Below are 23,846 nucleotides of genomic sequence, written 5' to 3'. Positions count from 1 at the left end.
TACTGATTTGCATTCTAATCTGTCCTACCCATTATATAGCTACTCAAATGACTATTCACGTATTATGAAATACAAATATAAATGTCATTAGTATCACGGTATCACCACTCGAAACATATATCTACACTAATTTATTACAAGTCAATTCCAAATAAATGATTTTTTTTTTTTTTGGTTGAGAAAAAGGTTAATTATTGAAATGAAAACATTCGGTTAAAAATTAGGCGGTCTAAAGTAAATGGTACCTTCTACTATTTTTTTAAAATAATAATATTGAAATTTTTAAAAATTTTGGGGATTGAAATTAATTTTGGCCAAACTTTAGGGATGAAAATTTGGCAAAATTTTTTAAATAACTATAAAATCTAAACTATATTATTAGTTAACCAAGGTTTGAAACTATTTTAGTTTCTAACAAATCGAGTCCAATCGAGTTTTAAAGACTCGATTTCTATGAGGTGTGCTGCTGATGTGGAGGAAAAAAATCCACGTGGAAATCGAGTCTCTAATACTCGAGTTCCCTCAGAACACATCCAACGCAGAAAACCCATCTTCCTCCTCCGTTCTTTTTCTCCTTTTTTTTTTTGTTTTTTTGTTTTTGTTCTTTCTCCATCTTCTGTCCCAAGAAAGTTCTTCCTTCTTCTTCTTCTCCTTCCTCAAACATCCAAACCCTTTTCTCAAAATTCCAAACCCAACGATCTCAAAATCGGAGCAAAAATCCAAACCCAAAATTCACGATCTCAGCACCCTAGCGCCATGGGTTTGACGATCTCGGCACCGGAGTGGCTTGGGTTTGTTGATCTCGGCACCGAAGGTTCGTTTTCAGTGTTTTCTGGTTTGGTTTGTCTTTTGATTCATTTTCTGTTTTTTCTGGGTTGATGTTCTGGGTTTTTTTTTTCATTTTTGGTTGGTCTGTTTGTGTTTTGTGGGTTGTTGTTCTGGGTTTCTGGTTTCTGGTTTGCTAAAGAAATATTGACCGTACGATCAAAGCTCAAAAAAACAAAGCGTGATGGTGAAGATCGTGATTGAAAATGCAGTTTGATCGAACACACCGGAGAGGAGGGAACCAAAGCCACAGATGGAGACGAGGTCGTCGGAAGAGATGATGTTTTCGAAATCGGACTCGTTGGCGAGTTCTTCACTCGGTTTCGAGAAAGGAGCTTGGGGGCAGTGATCGGAGGCCATGGCGAGTTCTTCAATTTGGTGATTTCTGCTGTTCTGGGTTGGTGATTTTTGCTTGGGTGATCTGGGTTTTTTCTGAGGAAACGTTGCTGTTTCTGCTGTTCTGGGTTGGGTGATTTTTGCTTGGGTGATCTGGGTTTTTTATGAGGGAACTCGAGTCTTAGAGACTCGATTTCCACGTGGATCCACGTCAGATACTCACCTCATAGAAATCGAGTATTTAAAACTCGATTTGCTACAGTAAAATCGATTCTCATAGACTCGATTTGTTAGAAACTAAAATAGTTTCAAACATTGGCTAACTAATAATATAGTTTAGATTTTATAGTTATTTAAAAAAATTTGCCTGAAAATTTTATTTCAACTATTGTTTGCTTGATCATAGTTTCATAAAATGTGATTTCCCAACTTATTATTATTGGTTCCATGTTGAATTGACCCCCCAATGAAATGTGGGAAAGTATTTAGATATCCATTTCCCCTCCCCCTCCCCCCCAAGGTAAAAAGATTTCTAAGGTTGGAACATTATTGTGATTAATAATCAATAAAAGTACGTGATGTTGAGGATGATGATTGAATAATTGATCATCTCCATTTCCTAAATTGAAATAATTCATTTTATCCAAAGAAATGATGTAATTCACAAATCTAAAAATGAATAAAGTCACATCATTTAAATGAAATTATTATTAATTTTATAGTGAAAAAATATTCTAGATGATGTGACATGATACATACATACATACATATATATATATATATATATGTTTGAAATAGGTTCAAGTTACATATGGTGTATCTCTTATAAACCTACACATTTTTTACACGATAAATTTCTAAGAGATCTAATGGTTAAAAAAACACCATTATTCTCTCTCTTTTTATTTATTGCTTTCCACCAAATAATATTTTCTTCAACACAATTTAACAAAAAAAATTGAAAAATAATCTCATTTTCATTGATTTCACAAAACTACCCAAAACAAGAGTCAACAAATGACTTTAAAATTCACCATGAAGACGCTAAGGCAAGGAACCAAACCAAATTCATCAGTCTTGAGTCTCCTGATGTTGGAGCAGTTGTAGAAGTCGTAATACTCGATGTCCCTAATGAGTAGTAAAAAGGAGAGTCCATGGTAGTGAAGTTGAAGTTTAGGCCCATCTGGGAAGGCATCCATCTGGGTCCTTGATATAGAGTAAATAGTCAAAGTAGTTGATATAATCCACAGCTAGCAAAGTCCCCTGAACGAGGGAGAGTGAGAATTGTTTGCCATTGGTTGTTGCATGATAGATTGAATACTGGATAGCCACAGTTTGGCTTGTGTAGATCTAGAGGTAGTAGTATTTAGTTGAAAATGAAATTTAATCCTAAAATCAGGGCATGAAAAACTTGTTCAAAGTAATTCCAAAAGAATAAGACATTTTTCCTTCTTGCTGTGCATCTTTCTGCTTCTTCGAGCAGTATTTTATAAATATAAATAAATAAATAAATAAATATATATATATATTTTTTGTTAGATTGTTTAAAGAAAATATTATATGGTGGAAAACAATAAATAAGGAGAGAGAGAGAGAGAGAGAGAGAGAGAGAGAGAGAAAAAATGCTAGTATTTTTTTTTTTTTTTTTGAGAATGTTAGTATTAATTAAGTAATAAGGTGAAAAACAATAGCATACGGTGTAAAAAATTTGTAGGTTTATAAGAGTTACACTATGTATGTATGTATCTATGTATAATCTATGATGATTTACTTTTTATCACTAGATCAAAATACCAATAAATTTTGTAATTTGTACCAGTAAAATTAGAACCTAGGTCTTTTTATCCAATGACAAAAAATCTCACCGAATATATTCACAGGAACCCACAACATCATGTATAGTTTTAAGCGCAAAGCTTCCATTCAAAACACAAGACTCGGGCCAAACTCTACTTTTAGATTCATGAAAATTTAAAAACGAGATAATAGACTTGGTTGAAACATGCAATGTTTACAGCAGCCAAACTCTACTTATATGATATTTGTTCTAAAAATGGAGAGGATACATTTTTGACACCTAGACGTAAATCAGCATTACTGTCCGAGGACCCTAAATATTTTAAAGGTCCCTCCTCTCTTGATTACGTCTGAGCTTGACCAAATAACCAAAAACTTTGGACAAAGTTTCACATATCAGTTGAGTTCTTCCAGTTTTCAGCCAAGTTTTCCAACATGTTATTGAAATTGATAAGGAGCAAAAATATGACCAAGCGAGCTTATGCCTATTTCAATTACAATTCAGCACCAACAAAAAAAAAAAGGAATAGTTTCTCTCATTCCCTTCAATCAATTCCGTACACTAAGGAGATAGGTTTACTCAGATTAGATCCTTGAAATTACTCCATGACCTTGTCCCAGAACCAGAATTCCATAGATTAGATGCCACAACAGGTTATCTTGTCCCTGAATCAGGACTGGCATCTCCGTAGGAAACCAACCCTCTTTGTCCAGATGGGGAGCTTGAGCTTGATCTAGACCTGCCAGGAGATGCAGAGATCTTTCTGTCACGACGTTTTTGTGGTGAAGCATCTGGAGATCTGGACTCTGAGGAGCCATGACTCCTGGACCTGGACCTTAACCTTCCCCTGGCTGGAGACTGCTGATCATCAATTCGAGGACCAAGACGAGATTTCAATCTCTCACTTATAGGTGGTCGTGTATCTATTGGACTCGGACTGCGTGTTGGACTCTGGCTCTGGCTACGGTCCCTGTTACGGCCACGATAACCACCTGGACTGCGAGAAATGCTCCTACTTCGACTTCTTCTACTATGGTATCTACATGATAAAGGAAACATAGATTAACTCAGTCTGCTGGGAACAAAATAGCATAATCTACAGGATTAAGGAACCAAACAATTAAAAATAAATGGCTTTTTCACTTTGATCATAAATATTCTTGCTTGCTATTGGTGCAACGGAAACACTGGTGTGAGCTAAAATTCATCCATGGACACTCTTTACGCCAGGCTGCTTAATTATTTATGCCAGTTGGGGTTGAGAAATATACAATTTTTTTTGATAGGTAAAAATATATGCATTCAAGAACACTACCTTATGCAAAAGACATAAGGCAGAGAGATAAGTACATAGGGAAGAGAAAGAGAAAAAAGATAAAAGGGGAAAATAAACTAAGTGCACAGGAGAGAACTAAGAAACATAGGGAGAGAATCACTAGAGGTGAGTCCCCAAGCCCTAGACCAATCAAACAGAGTGCCACTAAGAGAGGCCAAGAGCTGGTCGTCTGAGCTTTCCTCTTTCAATTATTCCTCTTTCAAGACGTATGGACTGGTTGTAAATTTGCTACTTTTGCATTTAAATAGTACAAACTATTTTGGTAAAAAGGCAAAACTTTGATTATTATGTTGCCTAGATAAATTGCATATAAACGTAAACCTATGTAAAGTTCAACTAGTATTTGTTTTAGGTTTGGTTCAGAACCAGACTGAACCAATTTTGTGCTTTGCCAAACACCCTTAAGGCTCCATTTGATTGACAGAAAGAGTAAAAGAAAAGTAAAGAATTTTTTTTTTTATTTCCTGTATTTTCTGTGTGTTTGGTTGACAAGAAAATGTGTGGGTTACAACCTAAAGAGCAGAGAGCCAAAAAAATTATGAAGAAGAGAACATCAATCAGACCTTCAAGTTGCTTTTAGACTCTTCACTGATCAGTAATAGTATTACTGAAACTGCCAAAAGGGGTACTACCTAAGTATACAATTAGTGTACAAAATGGTACCCCAAAGAAAAGACATGTCCTTGTACGTAACAAAAAAAAAATGCAGAAATAACTAAAAAACCGTAGGATGTGATCTTTCTATGACAAGTATGCAACCTTAGAAACTCTTTATGCATGAGAGAGAGAGGGAGAGAGAGAGAACCTTGGTGGGCTTCTGCCTCCCTGTGGACTTCTGTAATGTGAGCGCTCATTATAAGTTCTGTAGCTTGGATACCTTCACACACACACACAAAAAGAATTAAACTTTGAGAGATAATGGAAGTGTTCATCATAACTTAAATGACATTGAGTTGAGATTACCTATCACGGTTCCTTTCATAAAAATTTCTTCCCCCATAACGATAGGTACTGCGAGGTGATCGCTCTGGAGATGGAGTACGGTATCGACGTGCAAATGAGTACTTGTCACTGAAGCCACGCCCTTTTCTGACACGCTTTGAAGCACCATCTGGAGAAGGGTTTCTCGACACACCTTTGTCATGGTTGGAAGTAGAAGGTTCAGGGGCTTTGCGTGCAGGACTACCCAATGGAACCTTTGAATACCTTCCATGATTTTGCTCACCAGACTTCCTAGCAGGACTTCTACTAGGAATTCTTTTTTGACTTGGGCTTAGACTGCTGCTGTTTCTGGTCATTCTTTTGGGAGTCAGACTCCTGTTAATTTTTAAAATTCATAGAAACTTTGTCAGCGCAATTATAGAAGTGTAAAGAACCCATTATACATGTGATGGTCAAACACAAATAATATGTTAAGATAAAGAGTAAACATAAATACAAATGGAGCCAGTCATGAAGAAAAACCTGGATCTATTTGAGTCATCTGAATAGGACTGCTGATTAGCACGTTTATCAGATCTAGCATTTTTTCCATGGCCATTGTTTAAAAGTTCATCATTCTTTGGAGATAGTTCACCTTCCTCATGTGAGGAGTTTTCCCCAGTGGTCCTGATCTCATGATCCTTCAGTTGATCTACAATTTTTTCTTTTACTGAGAGAGGGTTTAAGGATTCTTTTCCTGTATCTGTAATATCACAATGACCCAGGAGTTTAGGCTGTGCAACATCAATGTAAATGGAAGTGTGTTGATGAAATTTACTCAAATTTTGCAGAATCACATTAATCTAAATGGCATGGATAAAAACATACATAAATTATGAACCAAAAATGAGATGTGAAAAAGGACAGGTGGGGGCATACCAAGATTTGTAGGTGGTCTTTTTTCGACATGTTTTGAGTTACCAGTTTTCCGAGCAGAAACAGTCTTTTCATCATCAGAACTGCTGCTAATGCTTGTACTCTCGCTATCCGTATCACTTGAACTCTCCGAACTCCTGCCAATAAGACCATTAGGAATATATGGAAAAATCAACCAGGACAATTCAACGGAAACTAAGAAGAAAGGCTGCACGTAATTAAGCATAAGCCACACCATTTAGACTTGTGCTTTGATCGTTTGTCCCGGCGGCCTCTCTTTCTCTCTCTTCGCCCATCCTTCCTTTTCCTCCCACGCTGGTGCTTATCTCTTTTTGCAGACCTCCTCTTCCTATGCCTTCCATCACTAGAATAACTTGAATCAGATACTGATGAATCTGAATCAGTATCTGAAGAAAAAGAATCAGATTCTGTATCAGAGCTGTAGGAATCAGATGAAGAGTATCTCCTTTTTCTTTTTTTCCTTCTGTCCTTCAAAGATTTTTTGTGTCTTCCTCTCATTTGCTCATCAGAAGATTCAGAACTATCTGCAGAAGACGGAGCCTTCACTGGTTTTTTCTTTTTCCCTGAAAGAAAAAACGATATCATACAGCAATACATATAGAATAAAAGCCCAATATGCTATTTGATAAAGTAGAAAGTGAATCACAGAATCCTTGCAACCAAACCATGACAACCCTAGCATTACCTTTCTCTTTCCCAACTGCATCCTGAGTATTACTTTCACTAGTTTTACCACAATCTACAATTTTCACAGGTCCAGCAGGTTTCCCTCCAGTTGTTGCCAGCTGCTCAATTTTCTTCAAAAGGTCCAATCCCTTGACAACTTTTCCAAAAACAACATGTTTCCTACCCAAATTACATGAGAAAATATTATTATTACAAGAATAAAAATCCCAATAGGTTACAATGAAGAGCAGGGGCAATTGTATATTATTATCCTAACATAATTTTCCAGGACAATGAAAAGCAGCAGCGAACGGGTGAAATAAGCTTAGGTGGTAATAATCAAGAGGTAATATGACACAAAAAAATGAGTAACACAAGCATATGTCAAATACCCGTCAAGATGGGGTTGGCGCTTGAAGGTTATAAAGAACTGGGACCCATTTGTGTTTGGACCACAATTTGCCATTGAGAGAAAACCAGCTCCATCATGCTTCAGCCTAAAATTCTCATCTGTAAATAGAATGCCAATAGGAATGATTAATCATGAAACCAATACATCAGACATGCTCAAATGCAAAAGGCAATCAAACACAAAGATTACCAGCAAATTTTCCTCCATATATACTTTCTCCACCAGTGCCTGCAAACCAAGTAAAGTTTGTTTGTTACGAATCTGGGCATGAATATAGAAGTTAAACAAAGAATCTGCGTCAATCAAAAGATATAAATCATGGGAACGAAAAGCATACCATCTCCCTTTGAAAAATCACCACCCTGTAAGGACAACAGAAGAAATACGAACAGTTTGTGTATGATCAGATATATGTTTGACAGGAGATTTGTGTATGATCAGATGTATGATAAAAATGATGATGTATGACATTCCATGCACTGCAGAGATAGGATGAACGGATGAATCACCGTGCTCTAATTCAAGCAAGTCTGGTAGCATCATTCATTTCTATGCAATTTTAATTCAAATGATTCAATGCAGACTATGTGCTACCATTTACAAAAATAAACATGGTGTATTAGTTAGACACTGACAAGGTAGACACAGCAAATTGCAAAATCTGGGAACGGGGAGCCAGCCATGCTTCTGTTTCATAAAAAATGTGATTTCTTAAAACATATCGAAACTTGTATATGGGTCAATTTCTCTATTATTCCTGTTGAATAACCAATAAGCATCACCTGAAAGCTTGTTCTCACATTCAAAGAGGAGTAATAGGGAGACATTAACATGAAGAATTAAGGCATATGAACAACCCTAAAATTAACCATAAGTTGGATAGCTCTATAAGGTTGAAACTACTAAACGGAGTCTTCACCACCAAATGTCAAGGAACAAGCATCATTGCAAGTGATGTTTTATGACAAAGATGCTCTATAAAGAAGAAATATAACATACCTGTGCCATGAATCCTTTAATTATTCGATGAAAATATGATCCCTTGAAGTGCAAGGGTTTTCCAGTAGACTTTCCAATGCCCTTCTCTCCTACAGTAGAACAGCACAATACCAAGATTCAAAATATTACTCAAAACACTTCTTTTAGGGCGCAACCCTAGTAGATGGGTAACTACCAATTAGACTACGACAATGGATTGTTCACCTCCATACATGACCATGGAATGAGTGCTTAAAATCATAATAAAAATTTGAAAACCTCAATGATACCTGTACAGAGTGCCCGAAAATTCTCTGCTGTCTTAGGAACAACATCAGCAAAAAGCTGCACAATTCAAAATAAAGAATTGGAACTTCATCTCAAAATTAAATGTACATTTAATTAAATAAAAGAAAAAAGGACAAAACATCAAGCAAAAAAGAGATCTCTGTGGTATCTTATTACCTCAATCACAATTCTTTCCACAGGATCCCCATCAACTGAGACATCTAAGAATACCAAGGGGTTCTTTTTCTCACTCATATCTACTTGCTTCAAGGATGCTGGGGAAAAAGGAAGAGAGACTATATTCAACATATATATTGCAACACTACATAACCAAAATAATCCATTTCTTAATCTGGGTTTGTTAGCTATCATTTGATTCTTTTATGTCAAACACACTAGATTGTTACACAGAAATCACATCATCCAATATTTTCACCTATTATATCATAGCTAAGTTCAAAATATACATTCAATATAATTTTCCCTTTCACATGGACATGAGTGCCAATGAGCTACAGCTCAGCTAGCACTTCCTCCTCCCATAGAGGTTATGGCTTCAAGAACCACTAAGTTCGTGTGTAACTTAACAATAAAAAAATGACTCAAGTACTTTTAATTTCGAATGTTCCACGAGTGTGTGGACCAATTGGTTAGGGTTGCAGACAAATCCCACTCCAGCTGGAGTACCCTGGTCCAATCCCCCATAACACACCCTCACTTACTCAATACCTGTGGTTTGCAGGAGATTGCAGGTATCCTGGGTTTAATCTCAAGGGGTGGATCTAAAGGACCTTGCCTTGACGAGGTTCTAGGTCATCAAAAACAAAAAAAATTGACAAGGTTCATGTAGATTTCAAGTTTACAGATCTCATGAGACGGTTCATTGGCTAAACTCCCAACAACGTAGAGATTTAAAAGTCAGCACCCAAGTAACACTTCAAATATAACATTCACTTACAAAACAACCAACACATTTGCCTCAAAGACATGAAAATGAGAGAATAAATAGAAAATGAAAAGACGCTTTTTTCTAGTTGGTAATTTACAGATACACTTGATGGGTTTTGAATCCATGACCTCACCCTCCACCTAGCACTTATGAGGAGAGGAGTTGCCAGTTGAGTTGGAGCTTATTGGCAAATATGAAAGCACATTAATGCAAACAAAGGTCTTCATTTCCTTGAAACTAAAAACTTCACAAATACTATTTTCACCAGACATCTATCTAACACAATCCAAATTAAACAGACAACCCAAAGAATCATTCAAAAATTTGGAAATTCTACTTAAAACCAATACATGGTGTAAATATTCATTCAAGCTTAAGAGACTTCAATGAGCTTATTCACAAAACACTCATCAAATACAAAAAGAAAGAATTCAACATACTGGTGACTGCTGCAAATTTTTTTGAACATAAAAGCATTCGAAGAAAACCCGTAAAACCCCTAAAAACCCTAATTCTTCATTGAAGCAGTATATATACTCTTAAGAAACTTCATTCGTATATAAAATTCCATTCAGATGCAAAAATTAATAAAATCCAGCTAAAAACTTCAAAGAAAGTTCACTAATAAGCGCATTGCAGCAGAACCCACAAAACCCTAAACCCTAATCTCCCCATTCAAGTTGTGCCCCGACTCATTCGAATACAAAATCCCTCAGATTCGAAAATTTATCAAAATACTGCTAAAACCTTCAAATATATGCAATTAATAAGCACATTGCAGCAGAATACACAAAACCCTAAACCCTAATTCCCCAAATTAAACTGTGCCTCAGCTCAAACAAGCTCAATTTGCATAATAATACATCGAATCAGACCAAAATCAGTCCAGAATTGAAAGATAATAATAACAAATAAATAATAAAACTAAAAAAATTTAACAAAATTGCAGAGAATTAAAACCCTAGAAGCCACAAATAAATCAAAAATAAAAATTGAAGAAGAAGAAACAAATCGTTTGCAGAGACTAACTTGATTGGTTAGTGAGTCGGACTGAGTGAACTCGGGAGAAATCTCGGACTCAAACTCGGTAGCCGAAACAATTAGCTTTGTATAGAGATTTGAGAGTGAAGGGTTTAACTGGCTGAGCTTAGCTCATTATTTCACAGAGATTTTTATTTTTTATTTTTTATTTTCTGGGAATATATATAATACTGTAAATGTTTAAGAAGGTAGGAGTAGTATTGGAGGAAGAATCCAATACATTGCGGAGCAGACTTTTACACACGTGATCAGTTCTATGTTTGCCACGTGTTCTTGTAATATTTGATACAACGAAACTTTCAGTTATTAAGGCGACATTTATGGCCAGTATAAGTCTGAAAAGGATTTTTTTTTTTCTTTTTTTATAGGAGTCCGAAAGGAATTTTGATTTGATTCTTTCCAATATAAAAAGTGAAAAACAAGGTATTTTTCAAGTAAGGCCTTTCTTTTTTTTTCTTTTTTTAGTCATTAGTGTTGTTTGCCTTTAAGGAATTATATTAATACTAATCATTATTTTTTAAAATATATTTATATTTATATTTTTTCTACTCAATTTAATAACAACAATAATAAAATTTGTCCAACTCATAGGTTCAATCCGACCCATATGGGTTGAGTTGGGTCAAAATATCCCCTTAATTCGACCCATGCACACCCCTACTTTCTTCTTTCATTTGATCATTTTATGGAACTAAATGAGATAGTGGAAAAAATGATAATATATATATATATATATATATATATATATATGAAAAGAGAATTGGATGAGAAAAACCATAATTTTCATCTAATTTAACTTTAAATTTAGACAGCTAGAGATATTTGTGGTGGGCCTTTTTTCACAATTACAGGTTGGGCTGCCTCCTGTCACACTATGGCCCAACGATTCTGGTAGGAGAGTTAGGACCGGCTTGACTACAACACACCCCAAGCTAGCTTGTGCACAAACTAGAGCCCCTTTGCTAAAACCTTGGTCACATGCTCATGACAGAGGAAACTGTTACAAAAGAGTTATGACAGGCAAGTATAATATAGCAATGACAAAAGGAATATGCTCATTGCTAGCTAGAAAATAGAAAATACTAAGTGATGAGCTTAATAAAAGAAAAGGCAATGCAGTAATATAAATGCAACATAAATAAGATGATAACAATAAAGAAAGGAAAACACACTAATGCTTAATCAATAAAATAAAGGGAAGAATGGTCAGTCTGTCATGCTTGATTTCCCCACGAAGTTAAGTTTAAGAAGGGAACCACTCTTCAATGTGGGCAATCTCACAGGAAGATCCTGCCATGGAAATTATCCACTTTGAAAGAATGGGCCTAAATTGCTTATCCTCAAATCTCTTAATACTTACTAGAGGGTAGACTTTTAGAGGAAAAGAAATGAATAGCCTATTGGTGTATGTCCACTATCACACTCTTGCTTACTCTCTCTCTCTATTTTTCTCTCTAACTCCTTTTTTTTCCTTTCTAAGTGTTCTACTCCCTTATTCTGTTGTTCTCTGGTTATGTTGTCATCTCCTCTTATTGTTGTCCATCTACTGTGTGCGACTGAGACCCCTTTTATACTACTTGCCATGACTGAGTTTTTACTATTTTACCCCTTAACCATTTTTGTACTGGTATGGGTGTCCTTCCTAGACCACCCACTGGTCTGTGGCCACCTAGCCATCACCACTTACCTGTATTGGCCGTGACACATCCCATTCCAAACAAAGAGTCTTATTTTGTTTATTTACTCACCGTGGCATTCCCATCCAGATAAAGGTGGGCATTCTCTCTCACTATCCCTTATGGTATACACTTAGTGATTCCAACTCATCTTTCCCTCTTTTGGGTGGTATGTCATCCTAGCAAGACATTTCCCCCAAAAGAGTTTGAGCGGGAACCCCAAAATAGACTCTTCTCTTCTCCCACCACCAGACCATACCCTTTTTTACCTCTGACCCATGGCCCACCACTCTTGTATTGGCTGGGTACAAGTTGGTGGTGCTTAAGCATTATGCGTGCTTCACTTCCATGTGTGTCCATGGCTTAACTGTTGTTCATGCGTTTGCCATGACCTAAAGGCTTGTCTGTACATTTTGCTGCTCAATCTTGACCTCTTGTAGCGTAAATGAGTCTCTGAGCTTTCATTCTTTATGTCTTACTTCTTTCTTAGGTCGGGTCGGACCTTGCTTGATTGTGAGCTCTTCCTTCTCTAATCCATTCCTTACCCTTTTTGCAAGTCGGTTAACACTTCTTCCATGCCATTTTGTTATTCCTGCCATGCTATTATTTGACTCGTGCCTGCTAGACCTTTTTTGGGTTTGCTGTATGCTTTTTTTTTGCTCAATTTTAGCAACTCAACATCATCATTGGGTTAATACTTATATTGTTTTGGGCTCCCTTGGCCCATTTCATCGCTTCCGAGCTTCCTTGGCCCATTTCATTCTTTTGAGCATCCTCAGCTCGTTTCATTTCCTTGGACATCTTCGGCCCATTCCAATTCTTCATTCCCATGGGCTTTTGATAGGTCTTTTGGGCTTCCTTGTCCCAAATTACCATATCCTTTACCTTCAAGGTTTATGGGCTTTTCCACCAACCCCTTACTTACTTAATTCTTTACTTTGGGCCTCTTTGGCCCATTCTTGCTTGCTTTCTATTTCTTATAATGCCCATGGGTTTACCATTTCTTTCTCTGGGCTCCTTTGGACCTGCTTGCTTTCTTTGAGACATTTTTGCTATTTTTTAGGCCTATGGTCCATTATTCCTGTCATCCTGACTTAATGTTTTTATTCTCAATTTACTAACTCCCTTTCTCTCATATTGTCGGGCTTTTTCCTATTATTAGGCCTCTTTGCCAAAGTGGGCATCAACAATATGTTGATATAATTATAAAAAAAAAAAAAGATGTCAAGCAAGTAAAAAATACTTTGAGCCATTGAGGGACATATAAATGGGATGAAAGTTCATATATATATATATATATATATATATATATATAGATATATAGATATATAGAGGATGGAAATTGATAGTGACGTTATTACAAGGTGACGGCACATTAAGAAGCTGACGGTAATACGCTATCCGTCAACTACTGTCATTGACACCTCTTTAGCATTCATGGCCATGCCCCTTACGCAGCAACATTAAGCTGACGGATCACGTGGACGAGTCAGGGGTGACGACCTTGGCTGTAAGGTCTTTGGCTGACGTCCTTAGCTGACGGGCCACGTTGGCGTACGTAAGCTGACGACAGTATAGGAGTTACACGTGGGCTGACGACCTTGGCAGGTGAAGGCTGAAGGAATAACCCAGCTTTCATTTTTAGCCTATCTTGACCTCTGCTTATGTGAATATAAGGAAAGTTCTTGGGCTACGCGTTCGACTTAGTTAAGAAGATTCCTATAAGGAAAGGGCTCAATACAATAGGCAAAGATCCGCGAATCACTCTCTTAAAAAGGAAAGTGCTTCTTCACCAAGGCGCATATTTCGGCCACACACCACTATATATACCCCAAGACCCTCATGACCCAAAGGTACGCACAATTACCTCAACTCTGGCACTCTAGGGTTGTTTAAAGATTCTAACTTGATCGTCGGAGGGTCTTTGGCCGGCACCACACCGGTGCTCTTCTGTCGATCACCTACTTTTTTCTTCGCAGGTGTTGCTTCAAATCGGTGGAGTACTAGCAGCTTACTGGTGATCTCTTAGGCATCATCAGAAATATATTCTTTAATTTAACATTAATAGAAAGAAGGTTTAAAATAAACTTTTGGTCTTAAACTTGGTGGTAGTTTCATTTTGGTCGTCACAAATGAATTTTATGCTTTGTCTATATATGGCAATAATTGCGCAGAATCATTTAGATCAAAAGATTGATCAACACAGACGTTGGCTATCTGAGGAGTTATAGTACTATTTTTTGGATGAACTTGGAACATACACTTATAAGGCCATCGTTACTTCCTTCTTCTTTTCTATTTATTAATTGTTTAATTTATATTGAGAGTTAAACTGCTTGTTTTAGGGTGTGTTTAGAGTTTACAACTATAAGGCCTTCATCTACCAATCTCCTTGTTAAATGAATCAAGTACAAGCACCAAGGTACTTGATGATTCACAAAAAATCAGCGAGCCAATCATGCATCCAAGAGTGTTGGATGACCTGTAAGAAGAAAGAGTGTCATTGAAAGGCACTAGTGTGGTGTCAACCTAAAATTCTCCGATGCTTAAGTTAGGATCAATAAAAAGAGGAAGATAGTATCTATGGCTTGCTTCATTGTAATAGTTCCCTTTAATTATGGTCATTATGGGGGTTGTTTTTAGGGATTTAATTCTCTAATAATGAGATGTGAGCAAGATGTAATAATTGGAATCTTGATGTTGTTTGTTTCTCACGCTTAAACATGCTTGGGCTCATCTATCCAAACTGACCATAAGAAGTTTGTCTTAGACTTTCTTGAGGTGGGTGGTCAAAGTATGGAGATGGGTTATCACTTAACTTTGTCATAGAAATGGTACATTGTCTCAAGAGTATGGTTGTTAAAATTACAATCTGGATCCTACGATTTTACGATTCTACCTACCCAAAATGATCCAGATCTTTCAAGAATCTTTGTGATCATTCATAATTTATAAAATCGTTCAATTCTAAAGATCTCAAAAGACCTTAGTTTCTTGTAATCTTCTTTAATTTTAATAGACAGCTCAATTGGACCCAAATGAAAAATAAAATCCCAATAGACCAAGTTTTTCCACTCTAATGTAGAGAGCGTCAGTTGGACTCAAATAAAAAATATCCCAATAAAGTGTCACGTTTTGAGATTTTTGACCTCTTTAAATGATGCTTACAAATGGATATAGTGATATATAATAATTATATCAATGAATGTATAATTTATGTGATTATTTAACATACCAATGTGTATTTTTTGTTTTTTTTATCTCAAATAATATAGGATCTTAAGATTCACGATCCCACCTACATCTCACAATCCTACGTAAAATCTCTATTTTGACAACCTTGCTCAAGAGTCTCTATTAAAGATGAGGAATCGTCTTTGAGAATCTCACGATAGATGAGATCTTTCAAGTAGTCATCTAGAAGAGGTGTCCCATTGTTCACAAATGGAGAGGACCTGTATTTTGAAACATTTCTCACATAGCATGCTTGTTTTGAAAAATAGACTCGTTCCTAAACTAAACAATCAACAATGATCAATTATTTCCTATAAAAAAAAAAAAAAAAAAACAATGATCAATTTATTGAGTTCTAAAATAATGAACTTTTTCGGTTTAAAATATTTTTCCTTTTCTTTTCACAGAACATGGTCAAATATTGTTCCAACAAAATCATCACATGATCTAAATTAACGACCAACCTTCACCATTGGCTCTACGTGATTCTCCTTCAGATGGGGGCTATTATATATTCATATTATGTTTTTCAATCTTCAAAAGAAGAATGACACACGGAAAAATGAGAAGAAATAAAATTAAGAGTGTTTTCAACTCCATCTATTTTGACTATAGCAAAACGTTTGGAAAAATTCAAAAAAGGAGCATATGAAAGTCATGGTCTAGCTGACTATCGTTGAGTTGGGCCAAAAATATGTATAATTGAAAAATGCTACCATTCAAACGTTGAGCCTAAGACTAACTTAAAGAAAAATTCCAGCTTTTGAATGGGAATTTTCTCGTGCGTGTTTGACTATTTCAAGAATATAATTTAATGCCCACCTCACATGGATGAAAAACTTGTTTATATGGCATTCTTGGCTAAAACTTAAATCATAATTTCCATACACTCTTCCTTGTAGTTTCTTCACCCTGGGAAACAGTTTCTCTCAATTTTGATTAGGGTTTCAAAGATCAAACTCAACATGGCTGATACATTGACAGAAGATCAGGTGGCCGAGTTCCGGGAGGCCTTTTGTCTCATCGACAAGGACTCCGATGGTGTGTTTTCCTATAGCTTTCTTTTCCATGCATCTTTGTTCTTAATTACTTTAGCACGTAGCAATTGATGTATATATCTTTGATTTTAAAAAAAATAAAAAATTCTTTCATGTCACAGAGGATATATACTTGATGAAACGAGCTTTGCAATTAATAGTTGTGTTGTTCAGGTTCTAGTTGTATAAAACTTTGTGTTGCATTCTCTATTTTTGAGAGTTAAGACTCTTTTTTATTTGTGTTTTGCTATGCCAGATTAATAAATAAACCCGTTTGGTTCTGGTTTCTTAATTCACGGAGATATAAAACTAGTACCAATTCTCAAATGTGTTTCGAAATCTTTTTTTTTTTTTTAATGAATAATTATATTTAAAACAGCCTATTTTTCAAAGAATATGATGAAATAGGAAAATTTACGTTTTTAGTTTAGAGAAACAAACCATAGAATTTTTTTGGCTGAAGAACCAGAGAGATATACTGTTTGTAATATTTTTTGTTTGGCCTTTTTCCGAAAACATTTGTTAGAAACAATTGTATGAAAACAGATTTCAAATAGGCTTAATGCTTCCAAAAACATGCATAATGAGAAGAAAAGAGTTGAATATTTCTGTTTGGGTGTAAAATTGGGACATGTTATATTAGTCTAATTTGACTATTAATTCGTTGAATTGTCGGTAACGTCGTAGTCATGGGTGAAGTCAGGTATTCAGGGGTCTAGAAGGTACAACTGATCCCTAATTAACCCCAGTCCCACTAAAAAAGTCCAATCCCTATGAAAAATATATTTCCCTTACTCAATAAATGGCCACCTTTGTCTCCCACACACACACACAAGTTAGATATAAATATGACTTAGATTTAAGTTATATCTAGTGTAACTCTAAGCGATATTACAACATTTAATAACTTATTATTAGATGTGAATTTTGACAAATCTATCGTTGGATTACATTATATTCATATACATGCTTGCAAAATTTTATAATGATCAAAGATTAATAGTCATGCTATCAATCAATTGTTTAAATTCAAGTTTTTGTAGTTTAAAATAATTAATAAAAGATGATTTTATGGATCACATGATAAATAATATCCAATTGACATGAAAATTGGTATGCACGTTAAACACATATAGAACATGTAATTCAATAGTGTGATTTTTAAAATTTACACTAGGTGTAACTCTCTCTCTCTCTCTCTCTCTCTCTCTCTCTCTCTCTCTCTCTCTCTCTCTCTCTCTCTCTCTCTCTCTCTCTCTCTCTCTCTCTCTCTCTCTCTATATATATAGGACCAAATATAGTCTCCCACATTTGGTCTTATATAAACTAGAAATTTCCTTTCCTCCTAAGGGTTCCAATTTTTTTTTTTTTTTTTGAAGGCCTAGGGGTTCCAATTTGTTATAATAATAATAATAATAATAATAAAAAGGTCTTCTAAATTTTATTGGTCTTACAATTAACATAGTAATAAAAACTGATATTATATTTCGTTTTTTTTTAATCTATATAATGCAATACCTCTTTTGTGTTGCATTTGAATTTAAGGATTTAAAGTAAGTGATTCAAAAAGAATTACTATCACAAAGTAGTTTATATAACAATATATAATGGATTTGAGCTTTGAGAATTTGCTTCAATAGAAATACTTGTGTGTTAATTTCGAAATAATATCTTGCATCCCAATCATTTCAAATCCATTAGAAATATATAAATTATATATTACTATTAAAATTATATATACTTTCATTTAATTTAATCTATTTAAACTAAAGTTGATATATAAATATATCTCTTCAAATACATCCATTCGAATGAACCATTGGGCTTTTCTGCAATAGATCCATATTTAGAATAATGGGGGGAGAGAATTGAGAGTATAAGAAAAAGAGGTTAGGCAGTGTATAAATTCTTAAAAGAAATCAACATATATGTAGAACTTTCTGAAAATTTTCAATTACATCATCATTTTTTTTATACTTCTATGTTGATTTAAATTTTCAATTTACTCTTAAGAATTCAAATGACTTACTTAAAAATTTCTTATATATATATTAAGTTTCCAAATTAATATATATAAACTACTTTTCTTTATATCTTTTTACTATATGAAATATATACCCACAGTTAATTATGATTAGGAAGAAATATGGGTATAATTAGATTATCTAGTTCTAAATCACCTTGTATCTTTTGAATCTCCTAGATCCCCACTCAAATAAATAAAAACTTTTCATCCCATTTCAATTTGCAGTTACATTAATTATATTTCTTGTATTTTATAAAAAGAAAATTATATTTCTTGTATGACGATTAAAAAGGTTAATTGTTTATTTTATTTTGTTACTTATATTATTTAACATTTTCTAAATAATTTCTGCTTTCAAGTTTTGACACTATCTTTTAATATTGTCTCCCTTAATTAAAATCTTGACTTCACCACTTGAAGGCTACATTACTATGGAAGAATTGGCAACAATAATTCAATCATTGAACGAAAATCCCACAAAAGAAGAAGTTCAAGACATGATTGGTGAAGTTGATGCTGATGGAAGTGGGACAATAGACTTTGAAGAGTTCTTGAATATTATGGCAAGAAAAATGAAGGTATATAAGATCTTTTTTTTCTTTTTTCTTTTTTTGAGAGGGGGTGGGGAAGTGGTAATTGGGGCTTGATTTTATATTGTTAGTAAATTTCTTAAGTAGTTTTTAGATTTTGATGAGGATGTGATTCTAACAGGAAAATGTTGCCGATGAGCTAAAAGAAGCCTTCAAAGTATTTGACAGGGATCAAGATGGATATATTTCAGCAAATGAGGTGAGACTCCCCACCTACATGTATTTGGTAGAGCTTGTTTTATATATGTCTAACTTTTTAAAAAATTTATTTTTTAGAAAAATATAACTGTAGTTTTGCACTTTTGCCTATTTTATTTTCCATTTATTGGCTTTTTTATTTTTTATTTTTCCTTTCCATTTTGGGAGCTATCACAAATTCTTTTAGAAAATAATTTTTGCTATATATCTTTTTTTTTTTTTATCTGGGCTTTATCTTTCTTAGTTTATCTTTATATAAATGTAAATAATATGATTAGTTCTTATACCTTAACTAAACCTAGACATTTTTGTAATGTAGTTGAGACAAGTAATGATAAATTTGGGGGAGAGACTGACAGTGGAAGAGGCTGAACAAATGATTAGAGAGGCTGATTTAGATGGTGACGGTCAAGTCAGCTATGAAGAATTTGCAAGGATGATGATGCTTTAATTGATCTTATTCAATAAATAAAAATGGAAAACCTCCCCAATTTTTTTATTGCAATACACTGTGCAGTTTTTTTTTTTTTGGGGGGGGGGGGGGGTGTGGACGAGGGTAAATAAATAGAATATGGTGTTATTATACTGATGATGACAAAATATAGATGCTGGTAATTTCCATCATGGTTAGCCAGATAGTCCACATTAATTTTAAGTTAGAAATTAGAATAAACCATGTTTTGGGTTACCAGAGTCTAGGCTTCATTTTTTTACCTTGTAATAAAATTGGTACGGATTATATGGTATACATCTTCTGTGTATTTTGTAATTCCTGCACAATATTAAGACTCTTTGAATAATATATATATTAAGAACTTTTTTTGATAAGTGATGCATGAATAAGATCTATAAGTCATCAATCGGACTATGGTGGCATTTGGATTGCGTTTCTGCGGCCACTTTTTTATTATTATTTTTTTTCCAGCTGAGCGAGCGTCTCTTGCACTGTTCATTGTCTATAAACCGTGCATTTAGACATGTGAACAGTACAAATTTTGTGAATAGTAACTTTTTTATTTTTTTTTTATTGTTTTCAGTTTTCAAATAAGCGGTATCCAAATAGACCTATGTCAACTGAACTATTCTAATTAAAAACTCCTTAACTCTTTGATCCACAACTTCACTTTTTTAATGAATGCATGTTAAACATGTGTTCATTAAAAAATTTAAATTAACGCTCGAATCTTTTTTTTTCTTCTTTTTTTTTGATACCGTTGAACAAAAGGTCAAAGTCTTACATAGTAGTTGGAACTACCCAAAAGTGATGGATTGGCATTCAAACTGCCTAGGAAGCTAGATTATATACATCACAAACTATGAGTCTTGGAACAAAAATAGAATAGACAAATAGACTACTCTGATACAAAGACAAAATATCCTCCATCATGTTCTGCTCCTGCCAGCGAGGACTTCTAGTAAAGTTGACCACTTCCATAGTTCTCTTGCAATTGGTTAAAAACAGAACACGGCTAAAACCAAGGCTCCTAGCTTTGATAGTTGCTTCCACCATTGCTGCTTGGGTGGCATTTGCTGCTCCACAGCTTGAGACACCATTGAAAATGAGATTCCCCTGCCTATCTTTTGCTTCATAAGCATAACCAATCATTTTGCTCCTCCTTAACCTTGCACCTACTATCTTAATAATCATCTGCTAGGTATCACCTAAGCCTTTATGAGTGTTTTTCTACCTTGTTGGCTGGTGTTGAGAAGTGTTTTGGTTGTTAAAAGCCACCTGATACTTGCAAATCAAAAATTGAATAGCTAGACTAGCCTTCATAGGGTCAGGGTGTTTCCCTTCATGCATAACCAAGTTCCTGTGAAATGGCCCAAAGGATAGTGAAGACAGTCTGTAATAACTGCATCATCTCCACAGTCTGTCTCTTGCAACTCAACAACAAGTTTTTGAGCCATGATTGGACAATCACATTGTTTAGGACAGAAGTGTGAATGTTGAGAGACGATGCAAGCCAAATGGCTCTGGCAAAAGGACAGTAGAGGAAAAGATGGGAGGTGGTTTCATTGCCATTGTCACAAAAGGGACAACAACATGATGTTGGAATACCTCTACTCCTCAGGGTATTGGAAGTAGGGATGCAATCCTGCAATAATTTCCAAATGAAAAGACAGATTTTCTGGGGAACTTTCATCTTCCAAATGAGCATCCAATCCACAGTGGGTATACTAAGAGTGTTGGTATGGGCTGAGGACAAAGAATTGTGGTCAGCAAGGAGTAGGTTGTAGGCTTTTTTCACTTGGTACTTACCAGACTTGGAATGTTTCCACAACAATTTGTCTTGGCCAGCACCTACCTTGGAGATGGGGGTTTTAAGAATTTCAGTACTAATAGTATGAGGGTAAAGGGAACGGATAAAATCAAGTTTCTAGGCATGTGCAGAATGGTCAATAAGGTTAGACATAGTACTAGAGTTGAGATTACGATGCTGAATAAGCTGATCACTGCAGGGAAACCAAGTAGGATGTTTGAGTGGTATATCAGACCCATTCCTCACAGGCCACCTGCTTTCTTTAAGCTTGGTATTTTTTTGATCTAAGATGTTCCTCCAAAACCATGAAGGGTGTGGTTTAGGTAAACAGTTCTGAATGCATCCCCTGGGAAAGTATTTAGCCTTAAAGGTTTTTGCAATGAAGGATTGAGGTTCAGTATAGATTCTTCAATATTGTTTTGCTAACATGGCCTGATTCATAAGGCTAAACCTTTTAAGCCCAATACCCCCTTCTCTTTTTGGCTTGCACACATTGTCCCAATGAATAAGGTGTAATTTCATCACTCCCTAATCATGTCCCCACCAAAATGCCCTAGTGACTGCGTCCATTATATTGCAAATTGTTTCAAGAACTCTAAAGCAAGCAAAAGTATATAAGAGAATGGCTTGAAGAACTGAGGAGATAAGGGTGGTTCTTCTTGCTTGGGAGAGGAGCTTGTTTTTCCAACCTTGCAACTTTGCACTAAGCTTGTCAACCAAAAATTGAAAATCAGAGATTCTTTTCCCCTAAGTTTAAAATTGAGGCCTAGGTATTTACTTGGACAAAGGACAAGATTAACCTGTAAGGTCTGAGCTAAAGCCTGCTGATCCTCCATGGGTATATTAGGTGAGCAAAATAGATCAGACTTAGCCATATATATTGCTTGACCAGATATAGAGCAATACCAAGCCACTATAGATTGGATTTTTGTTAAGGATCGGCTGCCATTTTTGAAAAAGAGCAAAGAGTCATCTGCAAACAAAAGGTGTGTGAAAGAAACTCCATTTCTACCTAACTTAACACCTTTGATTTCTTTGCAAGCTCCTGCCCTCATGAGAGATATAGATAGAATGTTTGCACACAAATAGAACAAGTAAGGAGATAAGGGGTCTCCTTGTCAAAGCTTTTTGTGAGGAGTAAAGGATTGTGTGATGTGTCCATTAACAAGCAAGGTGTATTGTATAGTGGTTACACATTCCATAACCCAATGAACCCACTTAGGACTGAACTTCATGGCCACTAGGACAACTCTTAGAAATTTCCAGTTAGTCCTATCATAAGCTTTGCTCGTGTCTATTTTTAGTGCACCAAAACCGTTCTTTCTCCCTTTTAATCTCCCTAAGTGATCAAAAATTTCATGAGCAATAAGGATATTATCAGTAATGGTTCTGCCTTGAATAAAAGCATTCTGAAAGGGGGTGATTAGACTATCCATTATAGGTTTCAGCCTATTGAATAGGATTTTGGAAATTATCTTATAGCTAACATTGCAAAGACTGATAGGTCGAAACTAGTTTACCTCATCAAGGAAAGGCACTTTAGGAATAAGAGTAATGTATGTATGATTGAGGGAAGTAAGGAGAGGACCTGAGTGAAAGAATGCATGAACTGCTTTAAGGACATCAGGCTTGATAATGTTTTAAAACTCCTGGTAAAAGAAAGCAGGAAAGCCATCTGGTCCAGGGGCCTTATTTGCTCCAATCTGGAGCACAGTGTGCTCAATTTCCTCATCAGAAACGGGCCTATCAAGGAACACACAATGTTGATCCGATAGTTGGGGCAGAGGTAGATTGTTGATCTCTTCAAGAATAGACTCAAAGCTTCCAGGGATCGGGTCATCATAATATTTTTTGAAATGATTTAACAAGATGTTTTCAATTTCCCTAGGATTGTCCATACTATCCCCTTGGGCATTTTTCAAATGTATGATCCTATACTTTGCTCTTCGTTGCTTAACCACTATCTGAAAATACCTTGTATTCCTGTCCCCCATTATGATCTAATCACTCCTAGTCTTCTGAGCCCACATTAACTCTTCTATATGCAATATAACTTCTAATTCCTCCCTAATAAGTCTTTCCTTCCTAACATCATTCATTGATTGGATAGAGTTTTGAATTTCTTGGAGTTGAAGTTGTTTGTGATGAATCTCTTGATCAACCTTACCAAAGACCTCTTTGTCCCACCTAATAACATCCCTCCTAACACTAATGATTTTTTTCCCTAAGTTGGGCAGCTCTGGATTCGATGGGGTTTATATTACGAGCTTGTTGAACCACTTGTTTATAGGAGGGATGAGTTAACCACATGCAT

The 23,846-nt window shown here is 35.4% G+C and overlaps 2 protein-coding genes across 2 annotated transcripts; one reads left to right on the top strand and one right to left on the bottom strand.

Moving 5' to 3' along the window:
• Positions 1–3,316: 3,316 nt before the first annotated feature.
• On the bottom strand, positions 3,317–10,671 carry LOC142613318 (peptidyl-prolyl cis-trans isomerase CYP63). The gene is made up of 14 exons (XM_075785622.1): positions 10,496–10,671; positions 8,695–8,792; positions 8,520–8,574; positions 8,251–8,339; positions 7,589–7,613; positions 7,441–7,479; positions 7,232–7,349; positions 6,859–7,019; positions 6,388–6,736; positions 6,156–6,289; positions 5,760–5,979; positions 5,259–5,612; positions 5,101–5,172; positions 3,317–3,998 (listed from the first exon to the last, which is right to left on the bottom strand). The coding sequence occupies exons 2-14, from the start codon at positions 8,770–8,772 to the stop codon at positions 3,614–3,616; spliced, it is 2,079 nt and encodes a 692-aa protein (XP_075641737.1). The 5' UTR covers positions 8,773–8,792; positions 10,496–10,671; the 3' UTR covers positions 3,317–3,613.
• A 5,608-nt stretch (positions 10,672–16,279) lies between these two features.
• Positions 16,280–19,792, top strand: LOC142613940 (uncharacterized). Its single transcript, XM_075786461.1, has 4 exons — positions 16,280–16,458; positions 18,901–19,058; positions 19,192–19,269; positions 19,588–19,792. The coding sequence occupies exons 1-4, from the start codon at positions 16,383–16,385 to the stop codon at positions 19,717–19,719; spliced, it is 444 nt and encodes a 147-aa protein (XP_075642576.1). The 5' UTR covers positions 16,280–16,382; the 3' UTR covers positions 19,720–19,792.
• The last annotated feature ends 4,054 nt before the right edge of the window (positions 19,793–23,846 follow it).

The sequence above is a fragment of the Castanea sativa genome, chromosome 10, assembly GCF_040712315.1.
Source record: "Castanea sativa cultivar Marrone di Chiusa Pesio chromosome 10, ASM4071231v1".
Taxonomy (NCBI): domain Eukaryota; kingdom Viridiplantae; phylum Streptophyta; class Magnoliopsida; order Fagales; family Fagaceae; genus Castanea; species Castanea sativa.
Note: the sequence above shows the minus strand (reverse complement) of the source record. Positions and strands in the feature narration are given on the sequence as shown.